This window comes from Bombina bombina, chromosome 9 (genome assembly GCF_027579735.1).
Source record: "Bombina bombina isolate aBomBom1 chromosome 9, aBomBom1.pri, whole genome shotgun sequence".
In the NCBI taxonomy this organism is placed as follows: Eukaryota; Metazoa; Chordata; class Amphibia; order Anura; family Bombinatoridae; genus Bombina; species Bombina bombina.
The window spans coordinates 94,058,230-94,080,878 of NC_069507.1; the positions used below are offsets into that span (position 1 = coordinate 94,058,230).

The window sequence follows — 22,649 nt, forward strand, 5'->3', positions numbered from 1 at the left end:
AGAAAAACGTGACCACTCCCAGTCATATGGTGCTCATGCAGGACCTGGCCCTGCTAAGGAAAAAGCACGCCATCTAAATAAAAGAAACTGCGCAGCTCTCCAAAGAAAATAACCTGTATGTTCCGTATCAGCCTAGGAGCCTAAACGTTCTTACACATAAGCAGTCAAATCACATAATATACAATTAAAAATTCCCACTGTTCAATAATCCCCCTTAGGAGATATTAACCCTTGATTCCATAAAGATAAAGGAGCCCCACTGTGACCCTGTCTTCTATCGATAACAAGTGTATAAAATAATGAAACGATCTTACCGGAATCTATGCTGTGGAACAGTGACACGGTCCTTTAAGTTTGACAGACTGTAGCAGCGCCTCTGACATGGACTTGAGTAAAGAACGCAGGCAGCGAAAACTCGTCAACGCTGACTGCTTAAGGAGCTGTTAATGAGTCTGGATGGTTTTGCAGGAAGACTCTCCCTGCATCTCCAGACTCTAACTTTCATCAATGCTCTCACTGAGAGACTGACAAGACTACTTAAAACACCAGTTCCATCTTGAAGAGTACTACCTCCATAAGGAACTACTCTGAAAACTTCTGACACTTCTCTGCCAACCTCCTGTGACGAAAGGCAAAGAATGACTGGGGGATGGAGGAAGTGGGGTAGGTATTTAAGCCTTTGGCTGGGATGTCTTTGCCTCCTCCTGGTGGCCAGGTTCTATATTCCCACAAATAATGAATGCAGCTGTGGACTCTCCCTGTATTTAGAAGGAAAAATATATAGAAAACAAAAAAAGTTAAAAATGTGTTAACAGAAGCAAATTGGATTATTTTTAATTATATGCATTAACGTTTCATTCTGACTTACATGTCTGCGTCAGACATATTATTGTGAAACTGTCGCATAACTAGAGTTGGCAAACTGTTTATCTGAAGAAGATGCGAGAACATTTCCTGTGTATGTTATAATGAGATAGCAATATCCAAGCCTGTGGCTAATTTATATAAAAACATTTAATAAAAAAAAACTAAACATTTTCTTTCCACTAAATCATTAGCAACAAACAGTCTATTTTCGTATGGATTGTTTTTTTTTTTTTTTAGTTTTACAAGCTAAAATAGTTTTTAAAAGAAAAATATATTTATATATACAAAGATAAGATCAAATAAAACTATTCTTGTAGTTGAAGCCATGATCTGGGGTCTAGTTTCTCCATTATAGACTTTTGTCTTGGAGTTGGTACTGGTTTTGATGGGTTGTTTTCCATAATATTGGTCTCATTCTGGTCTTCAAGTACACTGATTTTCTCAGAAGTTGACGGTGGCTTGCGTGAGCCTGCCATAGGCTTTTGCAACTGATGCATTATGGACGACAACTTTGTATCAAAAGACTTTCGTGAGAAGTGGGAACGTGGCAAGATGTTCTCTTTTTCTACCTGGTCTGAGGTTCTATGGTCTTCGGCACAATATGGTGCTTTAACAGGTGGAGGAGGCGGAGCTCTACGCTTCTTACCCTTACTATCTCCCGAGTTTACCTCCTCACTTTTTAATGCTGCAGGGAGTTTGTTTTTTTCCACATGTAGCTCATGGTTACCATCAAATAATGCCGCCCATGGAGGTTGACCATACTCTTCTTGGCCAATTAGAAATTTCCCATCAGTTTCTTCAATTTTACGATGCAGAATATCTGTTAAGCTTTCAAATTTCACCGGAGAGCCGATGCCTAAAATTGTGTACATAAACATGAAGTTACAATAATGATTAGATTCACATCATTAACTATTTCAAAATGATTTGGATTGATACATTGTATTTCATTCAATGTCTTATATTTGTTAAAATGGCATTAAACACTTCAAACATAAACATACATATGGTTGTGAATATTTACATTGGTGTTAATTCTAAAACTCTTGTGACTTATTTCTAAATGTCAATTAATTTGATTATATAGATAATATGAAAAAAATGAGTATCTCAAACAATCATTTACCATTATAACTGTACATGTACAAACAAAACAAAAATCTCCAGTGGAAGAATTAAAAATAAATAAAAATAAAAAGGCAATTACATGTGTTTGTAAAGCAAAGAAATAATATTTAAAGGAAATTAATTGTACAGACGTATGTGTGTTATGCAACATTCAGTAAATGATAAATATTTTAACTAGTCCCTGGCAAGGGATATGAAACAAAACTTTTCTTTCATGATTTAGACATAGTGTGATTTTAAACAACTTCCAATTTACTTATATTATCTAATTTGCTTCATTCTCTTTGTATCCTTAATTGAAAAGCTTACCAAGGTAGGCTCAGGAGTTAGCTGCTGATTGGTGACTGTGTTCAGCTAGCTCCCAGTAGCGCATTGCTGCTCCTGAGCTTACCTAGCTATGGTTTTAAACCAAGGATACCGAGAAAATGTAGTAAATTAGATAAAAGCAAATTGGAAAGTTGTTTAAAATCACATTCTGTCTGAATCATGAAAGAAAGATGTGGGGTTCTATGTCCCTTTAAAGGAATAGTCTAGTGAAAAATAAAAAACTTTCATGATTCGGATAGAACATGCAATTTTCAGCAACTTTCTAATTTACTCCTATTATCAATTTTCCTTTGTTTTCGTGGTATCTTTATGTAAATGTAAGGTTCGGAGCCGGCCAATTTTTGGTTTAGCACCTGGGTAGCACTTGCTGACTGGTGGCTACATTTAAAATGGGCTGGCTCCTATGCTTACATTCTTGCTATTTCAAATAAAGATAACAAGATGACAAAGCAAAATTAATAATATGAGTAAATTAGAAAGTTGCTTAAAATTGCGTGCTCTATCTGAATAATGAATGTTTAATTTTTAGTAGACTATTCCTTTAATTCAAACTACAGCAAGTTTACATATTAGGTGGGCAAAGAAGTCATGCCTTATGTAAATGACAAAACAACACAGAAACAAAATAATGCTACATGTGCAAGTCATTATTTCTTTAATAACCTCTACCAACGATTTTGTTATTTAGTTATTAAACAAAAATAAAAAAAAATCCTACTTACTCATATCGTGGTAGACTGAAGTTGCCTCTTTTGTCAAAAACAAAGGTGGTTTCCTTGGTGACATAAACTCAATTTTCATAACTTCTTCTGAACAATGCTTCCACTGGCCTGAAAGGAAATTGGAGTTCAATGAACAGCGTAGAAGTGAGCAGATTCAATTTACACTTTCAAATGTTCTGAACAAACTGGATTTGCCTTTTGAGAAGTCTTTGTTTTTAATCTAGCATATTTGTGCCGTGAGAATCATCACAGCTTATGCAACTTCTAAATAATTATGCGGTTACCAGATATCTATGACCGGAATTTAAGAACATTTTATATACATCACAACATAAGCTTTGCATTTAAAGGGACATGAAACCCAAAATTTTTCTTTCATGATTCAGATACAGAATACAATCTTAAACAACATTCCAGTTTACTTCTAGTATTAAATTTGCTTCATTATTTAGATGTCCTTTGTTAAAGAAATAGCAATTCACATGGGTGAGCCAATCACATGAAGCATCTGTGTGCAGCCACCAATCAGCAGCTACTGAGACTATTTAGATATGCATTTCAACAAATTATATCAAGAGAAATGAAGCAAATTAGATAATAAGTTAATTGGAAAAGCTGTTTAAAATAGCATACTCCTTCTAAATCAGGAAAGAAAAAAAAAATTGGGTTTCATGTCCCTTTAACCCTTTAAGGACACAGCTTTCAGTTTGCTCAATTGTTTTATGACGGAAAAATTCCGTCATATGTCCTTAAGAGGTTAATATAAGCAACGTTCACACTTCATAAAGTCAGTTTAAAAAATATCATGGAACCCGATTGGGAATTTTCATTAAAGGGACACTCAAATTAAAATAAACTTTTATGATTCAGAAAGAGCATGCAATCTTAAGACACTTTCCAATTGACTTCCATTATTAAATTTTGCACAGTCTTTTTATATTCACATTCTGGGGAACAGGACCCTACTAAGTATGTGCACAAGCTCACAGGGTACACTAGTATGTGATTGGCTTATGTCTGTCACATGATGGAGATGGAAAATAGGAGAAAAATCGAATTTGTCAGAAAAAAAAATAATCTACTGCTTATATGAAATTCAGAGTAAGTGCTATTGCATTGTCTTTATTTGTACTTGTTAATTATGCAATTCTACTGCATTAAGTGGTCATTTAAAGGAATATTAAACATAAAATAAATTTTATAAGCATAATATTGAGGTTATTCTATTTCTACCTTAAGTGCGCCATGTTGACATTTAGCATTCACTGCATTCAAGTGCTGACGTATTTGCACATGTGCAGTAACTCACCTTCTAATACCCTTAGAACAACCCTAGGTTCCAAAAATTGTGACATCTGTATTTAGTGTGACTGTAAAGTAAAAAAAACAACTAACGTTCATGATTCAGATGTTGAAAAGCATACCTAGGTAGGCTCAGGGACAGCAATGCACTACTGGGAGCTAGCTGCTAATTGGTGACTGCACACAAATGCCTCTTGTCAATGGATCACCTCATCTACTCAGCTAGCTCCCAGTAGTGCATTGCTGATCCTTCATAAAGGATAGCAAGAGAATGAAGCAAATTTGATAATGAAAGTAAATTGGAAAGTTGTTTAAAATGTAGAATTATGAAATAAAAAAAATGTGCGTTTTTCTTTAAGACTGTGTTGTCAATCACAGACTATAAAAGTCACTGTATGCTATGAAGAAAACATAAAAACATAATTTATGTAAGAACTTACCTGATAAATTCATTTCTTTCATATTAGCAAGAGTCCATGAGCTAGTGACGTATGGGATATACATTCCTACCAGGAGGGGCAAAGTTTCCCAAACCTCAAAATGCCTATAAATACACCCCTCACCACACCCACAAATCAGTTTAACGAATAGCCAAGAAATGGGGTGATAAGAAAAAAGTGCGAAAGCATAAAAAATAAGGAATTGGAATAATTGTGCTTTATACAAAAAAAATCATAAACCACCACAAAAAAGGGTGGGCCTCATGGACTCTTGCTAATATGAAAGAAATGAATTTATCAGGTAAGTTCTTACATAAATTATGTTTTCTTTCATGTAATTAGCAAGAGTCCATGAGCTAGTGACGTATGGGATAATGACTACCCAAGATGTGGATCTTTCCACGCAAGAGTCACTAGAGAGGGAGGGATAAAATAAAGACAGCCAATTCCGCTGAAAAATAATCCACACCCAAAATAAAGTTTAAATTATAAGCAGAAGATTCAAACTGAAACAGCTGCCTAAAGTTCTTTTCTACCAAAAACAGCTTCAGAAGAAGAAAACACATCAAAATGGTAGAATTTAGTAAAAGTATGCAAAGAAGAACAAGTTGCTGCTTTGCAAATCTGATCAACCGAAGCTTCATTCCTAAACGCCCAGGAAGTAGAAACTGACCTAGTAGAATGAGCTGTAATCCTTTGAGGCGGAGTTTTACCCGACTCGACATAAGCATGATGAATTAAAGATTTCAACCAAGATGCCAAAGAAATGGCAGAGGCCTTCTGACCTTTCCTAGAACCGGAAAAGATAACAAATAGACTAGAAGTCTTTCGGAAATTCTTAGTAGCTTCAACATAATATTTCAAAGCTCTAACAACATCCAAAGAATGCAATGATCTCCCCTTAGAATTCTTAGGATTAGGACACAATGAAGGAACCACAATTTCTCTACTAATGTTGTTAGAATTCACAACCTTAGGTAAAAATTTAAAAGAAGTTCGCAACACCGCCTTATCCTGATGAAAAATCAGAAAAGGAGACTCACAAGAAAGAGCAGATAATTCAGAAACTCGTCTGGCAGAAGAGATAGCCAAAAGGAACAAAACTTTCCAAGAAAGTAATTTGATGTCCAACGAATGCATAGGTTCAAACGGAGGAGCTTGAAGAGCCCCCAGAACCAAATTCAAACTCCAAGGAGGAGAAATTGACTTAATGACAAGTTTTATACGAACCAAAGCTTGTACAAAACAATGAATATCGGGAAGATAAGCAATCTTTCTGTGAAAAAGAACAGAAAGAGCAGAGATTTGTCCTTTCAAGGAACTTGCAGACAAACCTTTATCCAAACCATCCTGAAGAAATTGTAAAATTCTCGGAATTCTAAAAGAATGCCAGAAAAAATGATGAGAAAGACACCAAGAAATATAAGTCTTCCAGACTCTATAATATATCTCCCTAGATACAGATTTACGAGCCTGTAACATAGTATTAATCACAGAGTCAGAGAAACCTCTTTGACTAAGAATCAAGCGTTCAATCTCCATACCTTTAAATTTAAGGATTTGAGATCCTGATGGAAAAAAGGACCTTGCGACAAAAGGTCTGGTCTTAACGGAAGAGTCCACGGATGGCAAGAGGCCATCCGGACAAGAACCGCATACCAAAACCTGTGAGGCCATGCTGGAGCTACCAGCAGAACAAACGAGCATTCCTTCAGAATCTTGGAGATTACTCTTGGAAGAAGAACTAAAGGCGGAAAGATATAGGCAGAATGATACTTCCAAGGAAGCGACAATGCATCCACTGCTTCCGCTTGAGGATCCCTGGATCTGGACAGATACCTGGGAAGTTTCTTGTTTAGATGAGAGGCCATCAGATCTATTTCTGGAAGTCCCCACATTTGAACAATCTGAAGAAATACCTCTGGGTGAAGAGACCATTCGCCCGGATGTAACGTTTGGCGGCTGAGATAATCCGCTTCCCAATTGTCTATACCTGGGATATGAACCGCAGAAACTAGACAGGAGCTGGATTCCGCCCATACCAGAATTCGAGATACTTCCTTCATAGCCAGAGGACTGTGAGTCCCTCCTTGATGATTGATGTATGCCACAGTTGTGACATTGTCTGTCTGAAAACAAATGAACGATTCTCTCTTTAGAAGAGGCCATGACTCAAGAGCTCTGAAAATTGCACGGAGTTCCAAAATATTGATCCGTAATCTCACCTCCTGAGATTCCCAAACGCCTTGTGCTGTCAGAGACCCCCAAACAGCTCCCCAACCTGTCAGACTTGCATCTGTTGAAAATACAGTCCAGGTCGGAAGAACAAAAGAAGCCCTAAACGATGGTGATCTGTCCACCACGTCAGAGAGTGTCGTACAATCGGTGTTAAAGATATTAATTGAGATATCTTTGTGTAATCCCTGCACCACTGGTTCAGCATACAGAGCTGAAGAGGTCGCATGTGAAAACGAGCAAAGGGGATCGCGTCCGATGCTGCAGTCATAAGACCTAGAATTTCCATGCATAAAGCTACCGAAGGGAATGATTGTGACTGAAGGTTTCGACAAGCCGATATCAACTTTAGACGTCTCTTGTCTGTCAATGACAGAGTCATGGACACTGAATCTATCTGAAAACCTAAAAAGGTTACCCTTGTCTGAGGAATCAATGAACTTTTTGGTAAATTGATCCTCCAACCATGATCTTGAAGAAACAACACAAGTCGATTCGTATGAGATTCTGCTAAATGTGAAGACTGAGCAAGTACCAAGATATCGTCCAAATAAGGAAATACCACAATACCCTGTTCTCTGATTACAGACAGAAGGGCACCGAGAACCTTTGTAAAAATTCTTGGAGCTGTAGCTAGGCCAAATGGTAGAGCCACAAACTGGTAATGCATGTCTAGAAAAGAGAATCTCAGAAACTGATAGTGATCTGGATGAATCGGAATATGCAGATATGCACCCTGTAAATCTATTGTGGACATATAATGCTCTTGCTGAACAAAAGGCAGGATAGTCCTTACAGTTACCATTTGAATGTTGGTATCCTTACATAACGATTCAATATTTTTAGATCCAGAACTGGTCTGAAGGAATTCTCCTTCTTTGGTACAATGAAGAGATTTGAATAAAACCCCAGCCCCTGTTCCAGAACTGGAACTGGTATAATTACTCCAGCCAACTCTAGATCTGAAACACATTTCAGAAATGCTTGAGCCTTCGCTAGGTTTACTGGGACACGGGAAAGAAAAAATCTCTTTGCAGGAGGCCTTATCTTGAAGCCAATTCTGAACCCTTTTGAAACAATGTTCTGAATCCAGAGATTGTGAATGGAATTGAACCAAATTTCTTTGAAAAAACGTAATCTGCCCCCTACCAGCTGAGCTGGAATGAGGGCCGCACCTTCATGTGGACTTGGGAGCTGGCTTTGGTTTTCTAAAAGGCTTGGATTTATTCCAGACTGGAGATGGTTTCCAAACTGATATCGCTCCTGAGGATGAAGGATCAGGCTTTTGTTCCTTGATGTGACGAAAGGAACGAAAACGATTATTAGACCTAAATTTACCTTTAGATTTTTTATCCTGTGGTAAAAAAGTTCCTTTCCCTCCAGTAATAGTTGAGATAATAGAATCCAACTGAGAACCAAATAATTTGTTACCCTGGAAAGAAAGGGAAAGCAGAGTAGACTTAGAAGACATATCAGCATTCCAAGTTTTAAGCCATAAAGCTCTTCTAGCTAAAATAGCTAGAGACATATACCTGACATCAACTCTAATGATATCAAAGATGGCATCACAAATAAAATTATTAGCATGTTGTAGAAGAATAATAATGCTATGAGAATTATGATCTGTTACTTGTTGCGCTAAAGCTTCTAACCAAAAAGTTGAAGCTGCAGCAACATCCGCTAAAGATATAGCAGGTCTAAGAAGATTACCTGAACACAAGTAAGCTTTTCTTAGAAAGGATTCAATTTTCCTATCTAAAGGATCCTTAAAGGAAGTACCATCTGCCGTAGGAATAGTAGTACGCTTAGCAAGAGTAGAGACAGCCCCATCAACCTTAGGGATTTTGTCCCAGAATTCTAATCTGTCAGATGGCACAGGATATAATTGCTTAAAACGTTTAGAAGGAGTAAAAGAATTACCCAAATTATTCCATTCCCTAGAAATTACAGCACCAGGGACAGGAAAAAACTTCTGGAATAACTACAGGAGATTTAAAAACCTTATCTAAACGTTTAGATTTAGTATCAAGAGGACTAGAATCCTCAATTTCTAATGCAATTAGGACTTCTTTAAGTAAAGAACGAATAAATTCCATTTTAAATAAATATGAAGATTTATCAGCATCAACCTCTGAGATAGAATCTTCTGAATCAGAAGAACCAATATCAGTATCAGAATGATGATGTTCATTTAAAAATTCATATGAAAAATGAGAAGTTTTAAAAGACTTTTTACGTTTACTAGAAGGAGGAATAACAGACATAGCCTTCTTAATGGATTTAGAAACAAAATCTCTTATATTATCAGGAACACTCTGAGTATTAGATGTTGACGGAACAGCAACAGGTAATGTAACAGTACTAAAGGAAATATTATCTGCATTAGCAAGTTTGTCATGACAAACAGTACAAACAACAGCTGGAGGAACAGATACCAAAAGTTTACAGCAGATATACTTAGCTTTGGTAGCTCCAGCACCAGGCAGGGATTTTCCAGAAGTATCTTCTGACTCAGCTTCAACGTGGGACATCTTGCAATATGTAATAGAAAAAACAACATATAAAATTGATCAAATTCCTTAAATGACAGTTTCAGGAATGAGAAAAAAATGCCATAGAACAAGCTTCTAGCAACCAGAAGCACAAAAATAATGAGACTTAAATAATGTGGAGACAATAGTGACGCCCATATTTTTTTAGCGCCAAAAAAAGACGCCCACATTATTTGGCGCCTAAATGCTTTTGGCGCCAAAATGACGCCACATCCGGAACGCCGACAACTTTGGCGCAAAAAAACCGTCAAAAATGACGCAACTTCCGGCGACACGTATGACGCCGGAAACAGAAAAAATGTTTGCGCCAAAAAAGTCCGTGCCAAGAATGACGCAATAAAATGAAGCATTTTCAGCCCCCGCGAGCCTAACAGCCCACAGGGAAAAGTCAAATTTTTAAGGTAAGAAAAAATGATTAATTCATATGCATTATCCCAAATATGAAACTGACTGTCTGAAATAAGGAACGTTGAACATCCTGAGTCAAGGCAAATAAATGTTTGAATACATATATTTAGAACTTTATATAAAAGTGCCCAACCATAGCTTAGAGTGTCACAGAAAATAAGACTTACTTACCCCAGGACACTCATCTACATGTAGTAGAAAGCCAAACCAGTACTGAAACGAGAATCAGTAGAGGAAATGGTATATATAAGAGTATATTGTTGATCTGAAAAAGGAGGTAAGAGATGAATCTCTACGACCGATAACAGAGAACCTATGAAATAGACCCCATAGAAGGAGATCACTGCATTCAAATAGGCAATACTCTCCTCACATCCCTCTGACATTCACTGCACGCTGAGAGGAAAACCGGGCTCCAACCTGCTGCGGAGCGCATATCAACGTAGAATCTAGCACAAACTTACTTCACCACCTCCATAGGAGGCAAAGTTTGTAAAACTGATTTGTGGGTGTGGTGAGGGGTGTATTTATAGGCATTTTGAAGTTTGGGAAACTTTGCCCCTCCTGGTAGGAATATATATCCCATACGTCACTAGCTCATGGACTCTTGCTAATTACATGAAAGAAAATACGTTTCCCCTTCTGTGCATTCAGCCTCTCTTTTGGGTTTCATGTTTCTAAGATTATGTAATCAAATCACAGAATGGGGAAGTTATTGTTTAGAATCTCCAAGATACCCATGGTTGCCCCCCTGCTGGCTGCCACCAACCACACCTAATATTTATCTTGGTACAGCTGGATCCTTTCTATAACCATTTATATTGGGTTAACTGCCTGATTTTCTGGGAGATGTACAACTGTCTGTACATGCTGGTGAATATCCAGGGCTGTGCATTTCAGTTTTGTATTATCTAGGAAAATTACAAAAGGCCTGTGTCACCCTTGTTTGTATCTCAGTATGTTTGATTGAAAACATGCATTGTATGGCTGTAGGTTAGGGACCCAGGGTGGAAGAGTCCTTGATAACTCTTCCTAGCTGGGTTTAAACCACTGCTTGCAAGAGAGTATCACGTGATTATATATATATATATAAATGGTCAAAGGTTTCTGGCTTCTAAATTTATGGGTTGGTTCCTACATTTTAAACAGATTTGTCGAGCCATGCATTCGGTAATTGAGCATGTACCAAACTCCTGAAGTTTGAGTAATATATACCATTAAATTAATGGTAACCTGTTAACTATGCAATTTGTAGGTAAGAATATGATTATTATCTAAATGTATTTTGAGATATTATCATTAGTATAAGTGCGAGTATACTGAAATTTAGCCCACAATCGATCCTACCCTTAGAGACAGGCATATTTAAAAAAATATATAAATAAAGTAGTCCTGCTTCTATAAAATACAGTTTTTTTTTTAAACTTCATGAACTCTGTGCCTACATTCTAGATGAAACCAACATATTGTATTTCACTGAATCTTTAAATAACTTTTCAATATTTGATTTCCTTTGGGTTTCAATTTAATTGTATATTTAAGGGATATAAAAGTAAAATCTAAACTTTCATGACGCAAATAGAACATGCAATTAAAAAAAAAAGTGTAATCAGCACTAAAAGCGTTAAAGGAACATTAAATGATTACTTTCTGTTATAATTTTTAAGCTAAACAACATATTAAAGTTAATAAATATTAATTAAAACCTACTGACCTATATTTTCTCCAAAACGAAGTTTCATAACGTTCTAAAAGTTATATCTTTTATTCGCCGATGATGTCACTTTATCCTGCCCACTATTTTCAGCACTGAGTGTTCAAAATACTTAAACCAATAACTTTGTGTTTAAAGCGCCATTTTGAAACCTAGGTATTGTAAACGGATTGGTACAGAGCAAAGGATACCAACGGAGTGGGTTTGGAAAACAATTAAATTTGCAGACAAGATTTCTGATATACGGTAGAGATATGTTAATGAAATGCTATTGATAAAAAGCGTATTTGGGGTAGTTAGTTAGTAAAAGGCATAGAAAATATTTACTTACAGTGGCCCTTTAAAGTCAAAATTAAACTCTCATGATTCAGATAAAGCAGCATTCCAATTTTTGAGCGTGCCCTAAGTATTCAATATGTTTAATTCACCATGTTAATCTGTATTTTTATAAATTAAATGGGTCTTCAAAAGTTTCAGACCGAGTATTGTTACCTGGCCGCACACAACCCCGGGTTTAATTTTTTTGAATGTCATCCAATAATAAAAATATCAATCACGCCATTAATGCTTAATGTGTATGCACGCTTGCATACCTCATTATTCCCGGAATCCCTATGCTAATCTTTTGCGCATGTGCAACATTTGACCTGCGTGGAGCAATACATGTAAAACGACCAATGCAAAAATTCCAATGAGAGGCATTTTTTTTTTTTTTTTTATAAAACGACACAAATAAAATGCTGTGAAATTCATATTTATAACGCAAAACTTCTACACATATTTTCCTTATTTTAAAATGTGTTTCCCTGCCTCTGCTAGTGGGCTGAACAGGGGCGTTCCGTGGAAAAACATATAAGAACATGGTAGAGGACAAGTAGCAGCAACTTAGTTTTCGTCCTGGCCGAGGAAAAAGTAAAATTGTTTTCCGAATGCGTTTCAAGAAGAATGCATCCCACAGAGACTCAAAATGAGAAAACATCAACACTGTAAGGATCATAGGAAATCCCCGTGAAACAAGATGTCTGTCAAAGTATGGGCCACTGGTTGGAATAATTGCAGAACCACAAACTACTTCTTACTCCATAGGACTCGTCTAATAGCCAAGTTATTTCATGAAATAATCATGTAAAACCTTGAGAATATGACATAGAATTGTAATGTGAATATATCAGTGAAGAGGAGACATCCTAATCTACAAATTTTAGACACTTGTAGAGCTTAGAACAGGAACAACAAAACAGAATTTATGTTTACCTGATAAATTTCTTTCTCCAACGGTGTGTCCGGTCCACGGCGTCATCCTTACTTGTGGGATATTCTCTTCCCCAACAGGAAATGGCAAAGAGCCCAGCAAAGCTGGTCACATGATCCCTCCTAGGCTCCGCCTACCCCAGTCATTCGACCGACGTTAAGGAGGAATATTTGCATAGGAGAAACCATATGGTACCGTGGTGACTGTAGTTAAAGAAAATAAAATATCAGACCTGATTAAAAAAACCCGGGCGGGCCGTGGACCGGACACACCGTTGGAGAAAGAAATTTATCAGGTAAACATAAATTCTGTTTTCTCCAACATAGGTGTGTCCGGTCCACGGCGTCATCCTTACTTGTGGGAACCAATACCAAAGCTTTAGGACACGGATGAAGGGAGGGAGCAAATCAGGTCACCTAAATGGAAGGCACCACGGCTTGCAAAACCTTTCTCCCAAAAATAGCCTCAGAAGAAGCAAAAGTATCAAACTTGTAAAATTTGGTAAAAGTGTGCAGTGAAGACCAAGTCGCTGCCCTACATATCTGATCAACAGAAGCCTCGTTCTTGAAGGCCCATGTGGAAGCCACAGCCCTAGTGGAATGAGCTGTGATTCTTTCGGGAGGCTGCCGTCCGGCAGTCTCGTAAGCCAATCTGATGATGCTTTTAATCCAAAAAGAGAGAGAGGTAGAAGTTGCTTTTTGACCTCTCCTTTTACCTGAATAAACAACAAACAAGGAAGATGTTTGTCTAAAATCCTTTGTAGCATCTAAATAGAATTTTAGAGCGCGAACAACATCCAAATTGTGCAACAAACGTTCCTTCTTTGAAACTGGTTTTGGACACAGAGAAGGTACGATAATCTCCTGGTTAATGTTTTTGTTAGAAACAACTTTTGGAAGAAAACCAGGTTTAGTACGTAAAACCACCTTATCTGCATGGAACACCAGATAAGGAGGAGAACACTGCAGAGCAGATAATTCTGAGACTCTTCTAGCAGAAGAAATCGCAACTAAAAACAAAACTTTCCAAGATAATAACTTAATATCAACGGAATGTAAGGGTTCAAACGGAACCCCCTGAAGAACTGAAAGAACTAAATTGAGACTCCAAGGAGGAGTCAAAGGTTTGTAAACAGGCTTGATTCTAACCAGAGCCTGAACAAAGGCTTGAACATCTGGCACAGCTGCCAGCTTTTTGTGAAGTAATACCGACAAGGCAGAAATCTGTCCCTTCAGGGAACTTGCAGATAATCCTTTCTCCAATCCTTCTTGAAGGAAGGATAGAATCCTAGGAATCTTAACCTTGTCCCAAGGGAATCCTTTAGATTCACACCAACAGATATATTTTTTCCAAATTTTGTGGTAAATCTTTCTAGTCACAGGCTTTCTGGCCTGAACAAGAGTATCGATCACAGAATCTGAGAATCCTCGCTTCGATAAAATCAAGCGTTCAATCTCCAAGCAGTCAGCTGGAGTGAAACCAGATTCGGATGTTCGAACGGACCCTGAACAAGAAGGTCTCGTCTCAAAGGTAGCTTCCAAGGTGGAGCCGATGACATATTCACCAGATCTGCATACCAAGTCCTGCGTGGCCACGCAGGAGCTATCAAGATCACCGACGCCCTCTCCTGCTTGATCCTGGCTATCAGCCTGGGGATGAGAGGAAATGGCGGGAACACATAAGCTAGTTTGAAGGTCCAAGGTGCTACTAGTGCATCCACTAGAGCCGCCTTGGGATCCCTGGATCTGGCCCCGTAGCAAGGAACTTTGAAGTTCTGACGAGAGGCCATCAGATCCATGTCTGGAATGCCCCACAGGTGAGTGACTCGGGCAAAGATTTCCGGATGGAGTTCCCACTCCCCCGGATGCAATGTCTGACGACTCAGAAAATCCGCTTCCCAATTTTCCACTCCTGGGATGTGGATAGCAGACAGGTGGCAGGAGTGAGACTCCGCCCAAAGAATAATTTTGGTTACTTCTTCCATCGCTAGGGAACTCCTTGTTCCCCCCTGATGGTTGATGTACGCCACAGTCGTCATGTTGTCTGATTGAAACCGTATGAACCTGGTCCTCGCAAGCTGGGGCCAGGCCTGGAGCGCATTGAATATCGCTCTCAGTTCCAGAATATTTATCGGTAGAAGAGATTCTACCCGAGACCAAAGACCCTGAGCTTTCAGGGATCCCCAGACCGCGCCCCAGCCTATCAGACTGGCGTCGGTCGTGACAATGACCCACTCTGGTCTGTGGAACATCATCCCTTGAGACAGATTGTCCAGGGACAGCCACCAACGGAGTGAGTCTCTGGTCCTCTGATTTACTTGTATCTTCGGAGACAAGTCTGTATAGTCCCCATTCCACTGACTGAGCATGCACAGTTGTAATGGTCTTAGATGAATGCGCGCAAAAGGAACTATGTCCATCGCCGCCACCATCAACCCGATCACTTCCATGCACTGAGCTATGGAAGGAAGAGGAACGGAATGAAGTATCCGACAAGAGTCCAGAAGCTTTGTTTTTCTGGCCTCTGTTAGAAAGATCCTCATTTCTAAGGAGTCTATAATTGTTCCCAAGAAGGGAACCCTTGTTGACGGGGATAGAGAACTCTTTTCCACGTTCACTTTCCAGCCGTGAGATCTGAGAAAGGCCAGGACAATGTCCGTGTGAGCCTTTGCTTGAGGAAGGGACGACGCTTGAATCAGAATGTCGTCCAGGTAAGGTACTACTGCAATGCCCCTTGGTCTTAGCACCGCTAGAAGGGACCCTAGTACCTTTGTGAAAATCCTTGGAGCAGTGGCTAATCCGAAAGGAAGCGCCACGAACTGGTAATGTTTGTCCAGGAATGCAAACCTTAGGAACCGATGATGTTCCTTGTGGATAGGAATATGTAGATACGCATCCTTTAAATCCACCGTGGTCAGAAATTGACCTTCCTGGATGGAAGGAAGGATAGTTCGAATGGTTTCCATCTTGAACGATGGGACCTTGAGAAATTTGTTTAAGATCTTGAGATCTAGGATTGGTCTGAACGTTCCCTCTTTTTTGGGAACTATGAACAGATTGGAGTAGAACCCCATCCCTTGTTCTCTTAATGGAACAGGATGAATCACTCCCATTTTTAACAGGTCTTCTACACAATGTAAGAACGCCTGTCTTTTTATGTGGTCTGAAGACAACTGCGACCTGTGGAACCTCCCCCTTGGGGGAAGTCCCTTGAATTCCAGAAGATAACCCTGGGAGACTATTTCTAGCGCCCAAGGATCCAGAACATCTCTTGCCCAAGCCTGAGCGAAGAGAGAGAGTCTGCCCCCCACCAGATCCGGTCCCGGATCGGGGGCCAATATTTCATGCTGTCTTGGTAGCAGTGGCAGGTTTCTTGGCCTGCTTTCCCTTGTTCCAGCCTTGCATTGGTCTCCAAGCTGGCTTGGCCTGAGAAGTATTACCCTCTTGCTTAGAGGACGTAGCACCTTGGGCTGGTCCGTTTTTACGAAAGGGACGAAAATTAGGTCTATTTTTTGCCTTGAAGGGCCGATCCTGAGGAAGGGCGTGGCCCTTACCCCCAGTGATATCAGAGATAATCTCTTTCAAGTCAGGACCAAACAGCGTTTTCCCCTTGAAAGGAATGTTTAGTAGCTTGTTCTTGGAAGACGCATCAGCCGACCAAGATTTCAACCAAAGCGCTCTGCGCGCCACAATAGCAAACCCAGAGTTCTTAGCCGCTAACTTAGCCAATTGCAAAGAGGCGTCTAGAGTGAAAGAATTAGCCAATTTGAGAGCATTGATTCTGTCCATAATCTCCTCATAAGGAGGAGAGTCACTATCGAGCACCTTAAGCAGTTCATCAAACCAGAAATATGCGGCAGTAGTGACAGGGACAATGCATGAAATGGGTTGTAGAAGGTAACCCTGCTGAACAAACATCTTTTTAAGCAAACCTTCTAATTTTTTATCCATAGGATCTTTGAAAGCACAACTATCCTCTATGGGAATAGTGGTGCGTTTGTTTAAAGTAGAAACCGCTCCCTCGACCTTGGGGACTGACTGCCATAAGTCCTTTCTGGGGTCGACCATAGGAAACAATTTTTTAAATATGGGGGGAGGGACGAAAGGAATACCGGGCCTTTCCCATTCTTTATTAACAATGTCCGCCACCCCGCTTGGGTATAGGAAAAGCTTCTGGGAGCCCCGGCACCTCTAGGAACTTGTCCATTTTACATAGTTTCTCTGGGATGACTAAATTTTCACAATCATCCAGAGTGGATAATACCTCCTTAAGCAAAATGCGGAGATGTTCCAATTTAAATTTAAATGTAATCACATCAGATTCAGCCTGCTGAGAAATGTTCCCTAAATCAGTAATTTCTCCCTCAGACAAAACCTCCCTGGCCCCCTCAGATTGGGTTAGGGGCCCTTCAGAGATATTAATATCAGCGTCGTCATGCTCTTCAGTAACTAAAACAGAGCAGCCACGCTTACGCTGACAAGGGTTAATTTTGGCTAAAATGTTTTTGACAGAATTATCCATTACAGCCGTTAATTGTTGCATAGTAAGGAGTATTGGCGCGCTAGATGTACTAGGGGCCTCCTGAGTGGGCAAGACTCGTGTAGACGAAGGAGGGAATGATGCAGTACCATGCTTACTCCCCTCACTTGAGGAATCATCTTGGGCATCATTGTCATTATCACATAAATCACATTTATTTAAATGAATAGGAATTCTGGCTTCCCCACATTCAGAACACAGTCTATCTGGTAGTTCAGACATGTTAAACAGGCATAAACTTGATCAGAAAGTACAAAAAACGTTTTAAAATAAAACCGTTACTGTCACTTTAAATTTTAAACTGAACACACTTTATTACTGCAATTGCGAAAAAACATGAAGGAATTGTTCAAAATTCACCAAATTTTCACCACAGCGTCTTAAAGCCTTGAAAATATTGCACACCAATTTTGGAAGCTTTAACCCTTAAAATAACGGAACCGGAGCCGTTTTAAGCTTTAAACCCCTTTACAGTCCCTGGTATCTGCTTTGCTGAGACCCAACCAAACCCAAAGGGGAATACGATACCAAATGACGCCTTCAGAAGTCTTTTATAAGTATCAGAGCTCCTCTCACATGCGACTGCATGCCATGCCTCTCAAAAACAAGTGCGCAACACCGGCGCGAAAATGAGACTCTGCCTATGCTTTGGGAAAGCCCCTAAAGAATAAGGTGTCTAAAACAGTGCCTGCCGATATTATTATATCAAAATACCCAGATAAAATGATTCCTCAAGGCTAAATATGTGTTAATAATCAATCGATTTAGCCCAGAAAAAGTCTACAGTTTAAATAAGCCCTTGTGAAGCCCTTATTTACAATCGTAATAAACATGGCTTACCGGATCCCATAGGGAAAATGACAGCTTCCAGCATTACATCGTCTTGTTAGAATGTGTCATACCTCAAGCAGCAAGGGACTGCAAACTGTTCCCCCAACTGAAGTTAATTGCTCTCAACAGTCCTGTGTGGAACAGCCATGGATTTTAGTTACGGTTGCTAAAATCATTTTCCTCATACAAACAGAATTCTTCATCTCTTTTCTGTTTCTGAGTAAATAGTACGTACCAGCACTATTTGAAAATAACAAACTCTTGATTGAATAATGAAAAACTACAGTTAAACACTAAAAAAACTCTAAGCCATCTCCGTGGAGATGTTGCCTGTACAACGGCAAAGAGAATGACTGGGGTAGGCGGAGCCTAGGAGGGATCATGTGACCAGCTTTGCTGGGCTCTTTGCCATTTCCTGTTGGGGAAGAGAATATCCCACAAGTAAGGATGACGCCGTGGACCGGACACACCTATGTTGGAGAAATGGCATATATATTAGGAAAAAAAAAAAGAGAGAGAGAGGATCATGAAAACTTGGTATTTCAACATGGATTTCTGTTCGCCCCTCTTGAAAGGGGAGGATTTTTGTTGGTGAGTGCTACTTTAGTGAGTCAAGATATAAAGCATAAATCTTAAAGTGAATGTCAATTTTCAGCAATGAGTGCCCGGTTTTTGAAAATACTTTTAAAAACAGGGGCACTTTCATTGATGAAAGTTTACATTGCACCGGATTTGTAGAAAAACTTACCTTTTACTTCTCCAAAACCGGATCGCCGATCCCCCGCCTTCTTCTTCCTGCTGTACAAACACAGCAATGACGAAACCGGCTTCCTCCATTCACAGCCGGGGATCACGAGATGGACGCTCTGGGGGTAAAGTCATGATTGTAGAAAGCCGGTTTTGTCATTTCTGACATCAGTACAGAGGAACTGAGGCTGGGATCGGCGATCCGGTTTTGGAGAAGTAAAAGGTAAGTATTTCTACAAATTTGGTGCAATGTAAACTTTCATCAATGAAAGTGCCCCTGTTTTTAAAAATATTTTTAAAAACCGGGCACTCCTTGTTGAAAATGTACCTTCACTTTAATGTTTAATTTTTTTTTCCTTGAACATGAGATGAAAAATAAAGCACATTTAACATTTTACAGTTTTGGCATATAGTAGTGAAATTAAATTCCATTCTTTACTAATAAAAAAATTAAATAAAAAAATAGGGGGGCTCCAGTGTTTTTGTTCCCAAAGTTACACACAAAAGCATAGAGGAGGGAGGTATAACAAGGGATGAATGATTATAACAATTCTTTAAAAACGTAATGTGATATAACGTTAGCACCCATACATTCTTACAGTGTAGGGGAGTCTAATACTGCTATTACTACACTATTTTTAAGCTTGCACTGGGTGGTGCTTTAGGCAGCTAGTGGGTAGGTCTATGCCATGTCCTATTTAACCATTACTAAAAGAAAAATTAAGTATTAGAATAAAGCATAGAGCTTGTTGGTCTTTAGAAAGTATACTACTGACTTCTGTCTAAGTAAAAAACTGCAGGCTAGACTTTGTTGTAGCTAAAAAGGGAGCTACTACAACAAAATCTAGCAACAGATTACTGATAGCTGCTCCGTTTAGACATAGGTGTTTATAGTGGTTGCAATGACCAGCTGCTATAACACTGGAACCAGCAAAATATAGGAACTTACTGCCAGTTAACCTAACCATAATTCTTCCCATAGTCTAAGACCCGAAAACAGGGCTTTGCATTCAACCTCAATTAACCTTAACATGATCAAACAACTATTGCAATTGACAATAAATATCACAGGGCCCTCAACCTTAATAAAGACCTGAGAATAAGAATAAATCCTCTGTACAAATCAGGGTTTCCCTCAGTTTTTTTTTCTATTTTTAAACTAATCTTCAAAGCAGGGCCCTCCTGTACTATTTTCTTTGTTTAGCCTGTTATCTATCTGTATTTTATCCAAAAAAAAATTGATAATAGGAGTAAATTAGAAAGTTGCCTAAAATTGCATGCTCTATCTGAATCATGAAATAAAAAATGTGGGTTTCGTATCCCTTTAAGCATATACATTCCCAATTAGATAGTAAATATGCTGGAGAGGTTGTGGGGTGCAAGGCCACGGTGATGCACATCTAGTGGAAACACCTGAAAATTGAAGATTACTGATCTGACGTACTAGAAATCATGAATAGGGCCTCGAGGTCAGCATCCCAAGTGATCCACATATACTGCTATTACATAACCTCCGTAAAATTAAAGAAAGGCTAAACCTTTGTTGTTAATGCTGATACTGGTTGGCGCAAAGGGTCTGATACCTAAACATTGGAAAACTTCAATAATTCCTACAAAAACAGAATAGATTAATCAAATTACATACGTCTTACAGCTAAAGAGATACCACAATCTTAGAAATTGGTAAAATCGAAATCCATGAAATGATGTTACAATTATGGAATAACAGAGGTCAATTAATCAGATGTTCTGATTTGTTTCTCTCTCTCTGGATACTTTTTTATATAACCAGGTGGTAGACTATTCCCCCCCCCCCCTTTTTTTCCCTTACCTAAGTTCAAATAGTCCAAATAAGGCTAGGTGTCTCCTTAGCCTTGCACACAGCTAATCACTTTGTATTTTTTAAAATGTTATTTTTTATTAATGATTTCATAGTTTCTTGTTGACTGTCATGTGCACTTGTTTAAAGTAATATTGCTTTATTAGATTTTCTCAATTGAGTCTCATAAAAAACTTTCTAACTACAAATTTAATCCGTTATGATTGGGGAGTATAATGCAACTGAAATGTCCTGATTCTGAGCATGAAACAGACACTAACAGCATTGAAGAACCAACCTTCAAGTATATTGGGCGCTGATACCCAAACTGCTATATACATCCTTGATTCATGCTTACTTTGAATACTCCACTTTAACCCCTTAATGACCACAGCACTTTTCCATTTTCTGTCCGTTTGGGACCAAGGCTATTTTTACATTTCTGCGGTGTTTGTGTTTAGCTGTAATTTTCCCCTTACTCATTTAATGTACCCCCACATATTATATACCGTTTTTCTCGCCATTAAATGTACTTTCAAAATATACCATTATTTTCATCATATCTTATAATTTACTATAAATTTTTTTATAAAATATGAGGAAAAAATGGAAAAAAAACACACTTTTTCTAACTTTGACCCCCCAAAATCTGTTATACATCTACAACCACCAAAAAAAACATATGCTAAATAGTTTCTAAATTTTGTCCTGAGTTTAGAAATACCCAATGTTTACATGTTCTTTGCTTTTTTTGCAAGTTATAGGGCCATAAATACAAGTAGCACTTTGCTATTTTCAAACCACTTTTTTTCAAAATTAGCGCTAGTTACATTAGAACACTGATATCTTTCAGGAATCCCTGAATATCCATTGACATGTATATATATTTTTTTTTAGAAGACATCCCAAAGTATTGATCTAGGCCCATTTTGGTATATTTCATGCCACCATTTCACCGCCAAATGCAATCAAATTGAAAAAAAACGCTAAATTTTTCACAATTTTAGGTTTCTCACTGAAATTATTTACAAACAGCATGTGCAAGTATGGCACAAATAGTTGTAAATGCTTCTCTGGGATCCCCTTTGTTCAGAAATAGCAGACATATATGACTTTGGCGTTGCTTTTTTGTAATTAGAAGGCCGCTAAGTGCTGCTGCGCATCACACGTGTATTATGGCTAGCAGTGAAGGGGTTAATTAGGTAGTTTGTAGGGAGCTTGCAGGGTTAATTTTAGCTTTAGTGTAGAGATCAGCCTCCCACCTGACACATTAGACCCCTGATCCCTCCCAAACAGCTCCCTTCCCTCCCCCGCCATCTTAAGTACTGGCAGAAAGTCTGCCAGTACTAAAATAAAAGTTTAAAAAAAAATAAAAAAATACATCTTTAGCATATTTACATATGCTACTTTGTAGGATCCCCCATTAGCCCCAACCTCCCTGATCCCCCCCCAAAACAGCTCTCTAACCCCCCCCTCTGCCTTATTGGGGGCCATCTTGGGTACTGGCAGCTGTCTGTACCCAGTTTACAATATTTTTTCTCTTTTTTTATTTTATTTTTTACGTTTTTCTGTAGTGTAGCTTCCCCACGACCAACCCCTACCCCCACCCCCTCCCAGATCCCTTAGATTACTTTTTTGGGGGATTTATTCCCCCTCTTCCTCCCACTTATATAGGATCATTTCTGTAGTGTAAGCGGTTCCCACCCGCTCCCTCCCCGTGCACGCGCCCGCCCGCCGATCCCCCGTGCACGCGCTCGTGTCTGTGC

General features: G+C 38.9%; 1 protein-coding gene across 1 annotated transcript in view; it reads right to left on the bottom strand.

The window, feature by feature from the left end:
* Positions 1-996: 996 nt before the first annotated feature.
* The window catches only part of RTKN2 (rhotekin 2), a 324,918-nt gene continuing 303,265 nt past the window's right edge, over positions 997-22,649 (bottom strand). The window contains exons 11-12 of the mRNA XM_053692261.1: positions 3,045-3,152; positions 997-1,723 (exon numbers count right to left, since the gene is read on the bottom strand). Of these exons, the coding sequence (XP_053548236.1) occupies positions 1,173-1,723; positions 3,045-3,152 (659 nt within the window). The 3' untranslated portion in view covers positions 997-1,172. The remainder of the gene's footprint in view (positions 1,724-3,044; positions 3,153-22,649) is intronic.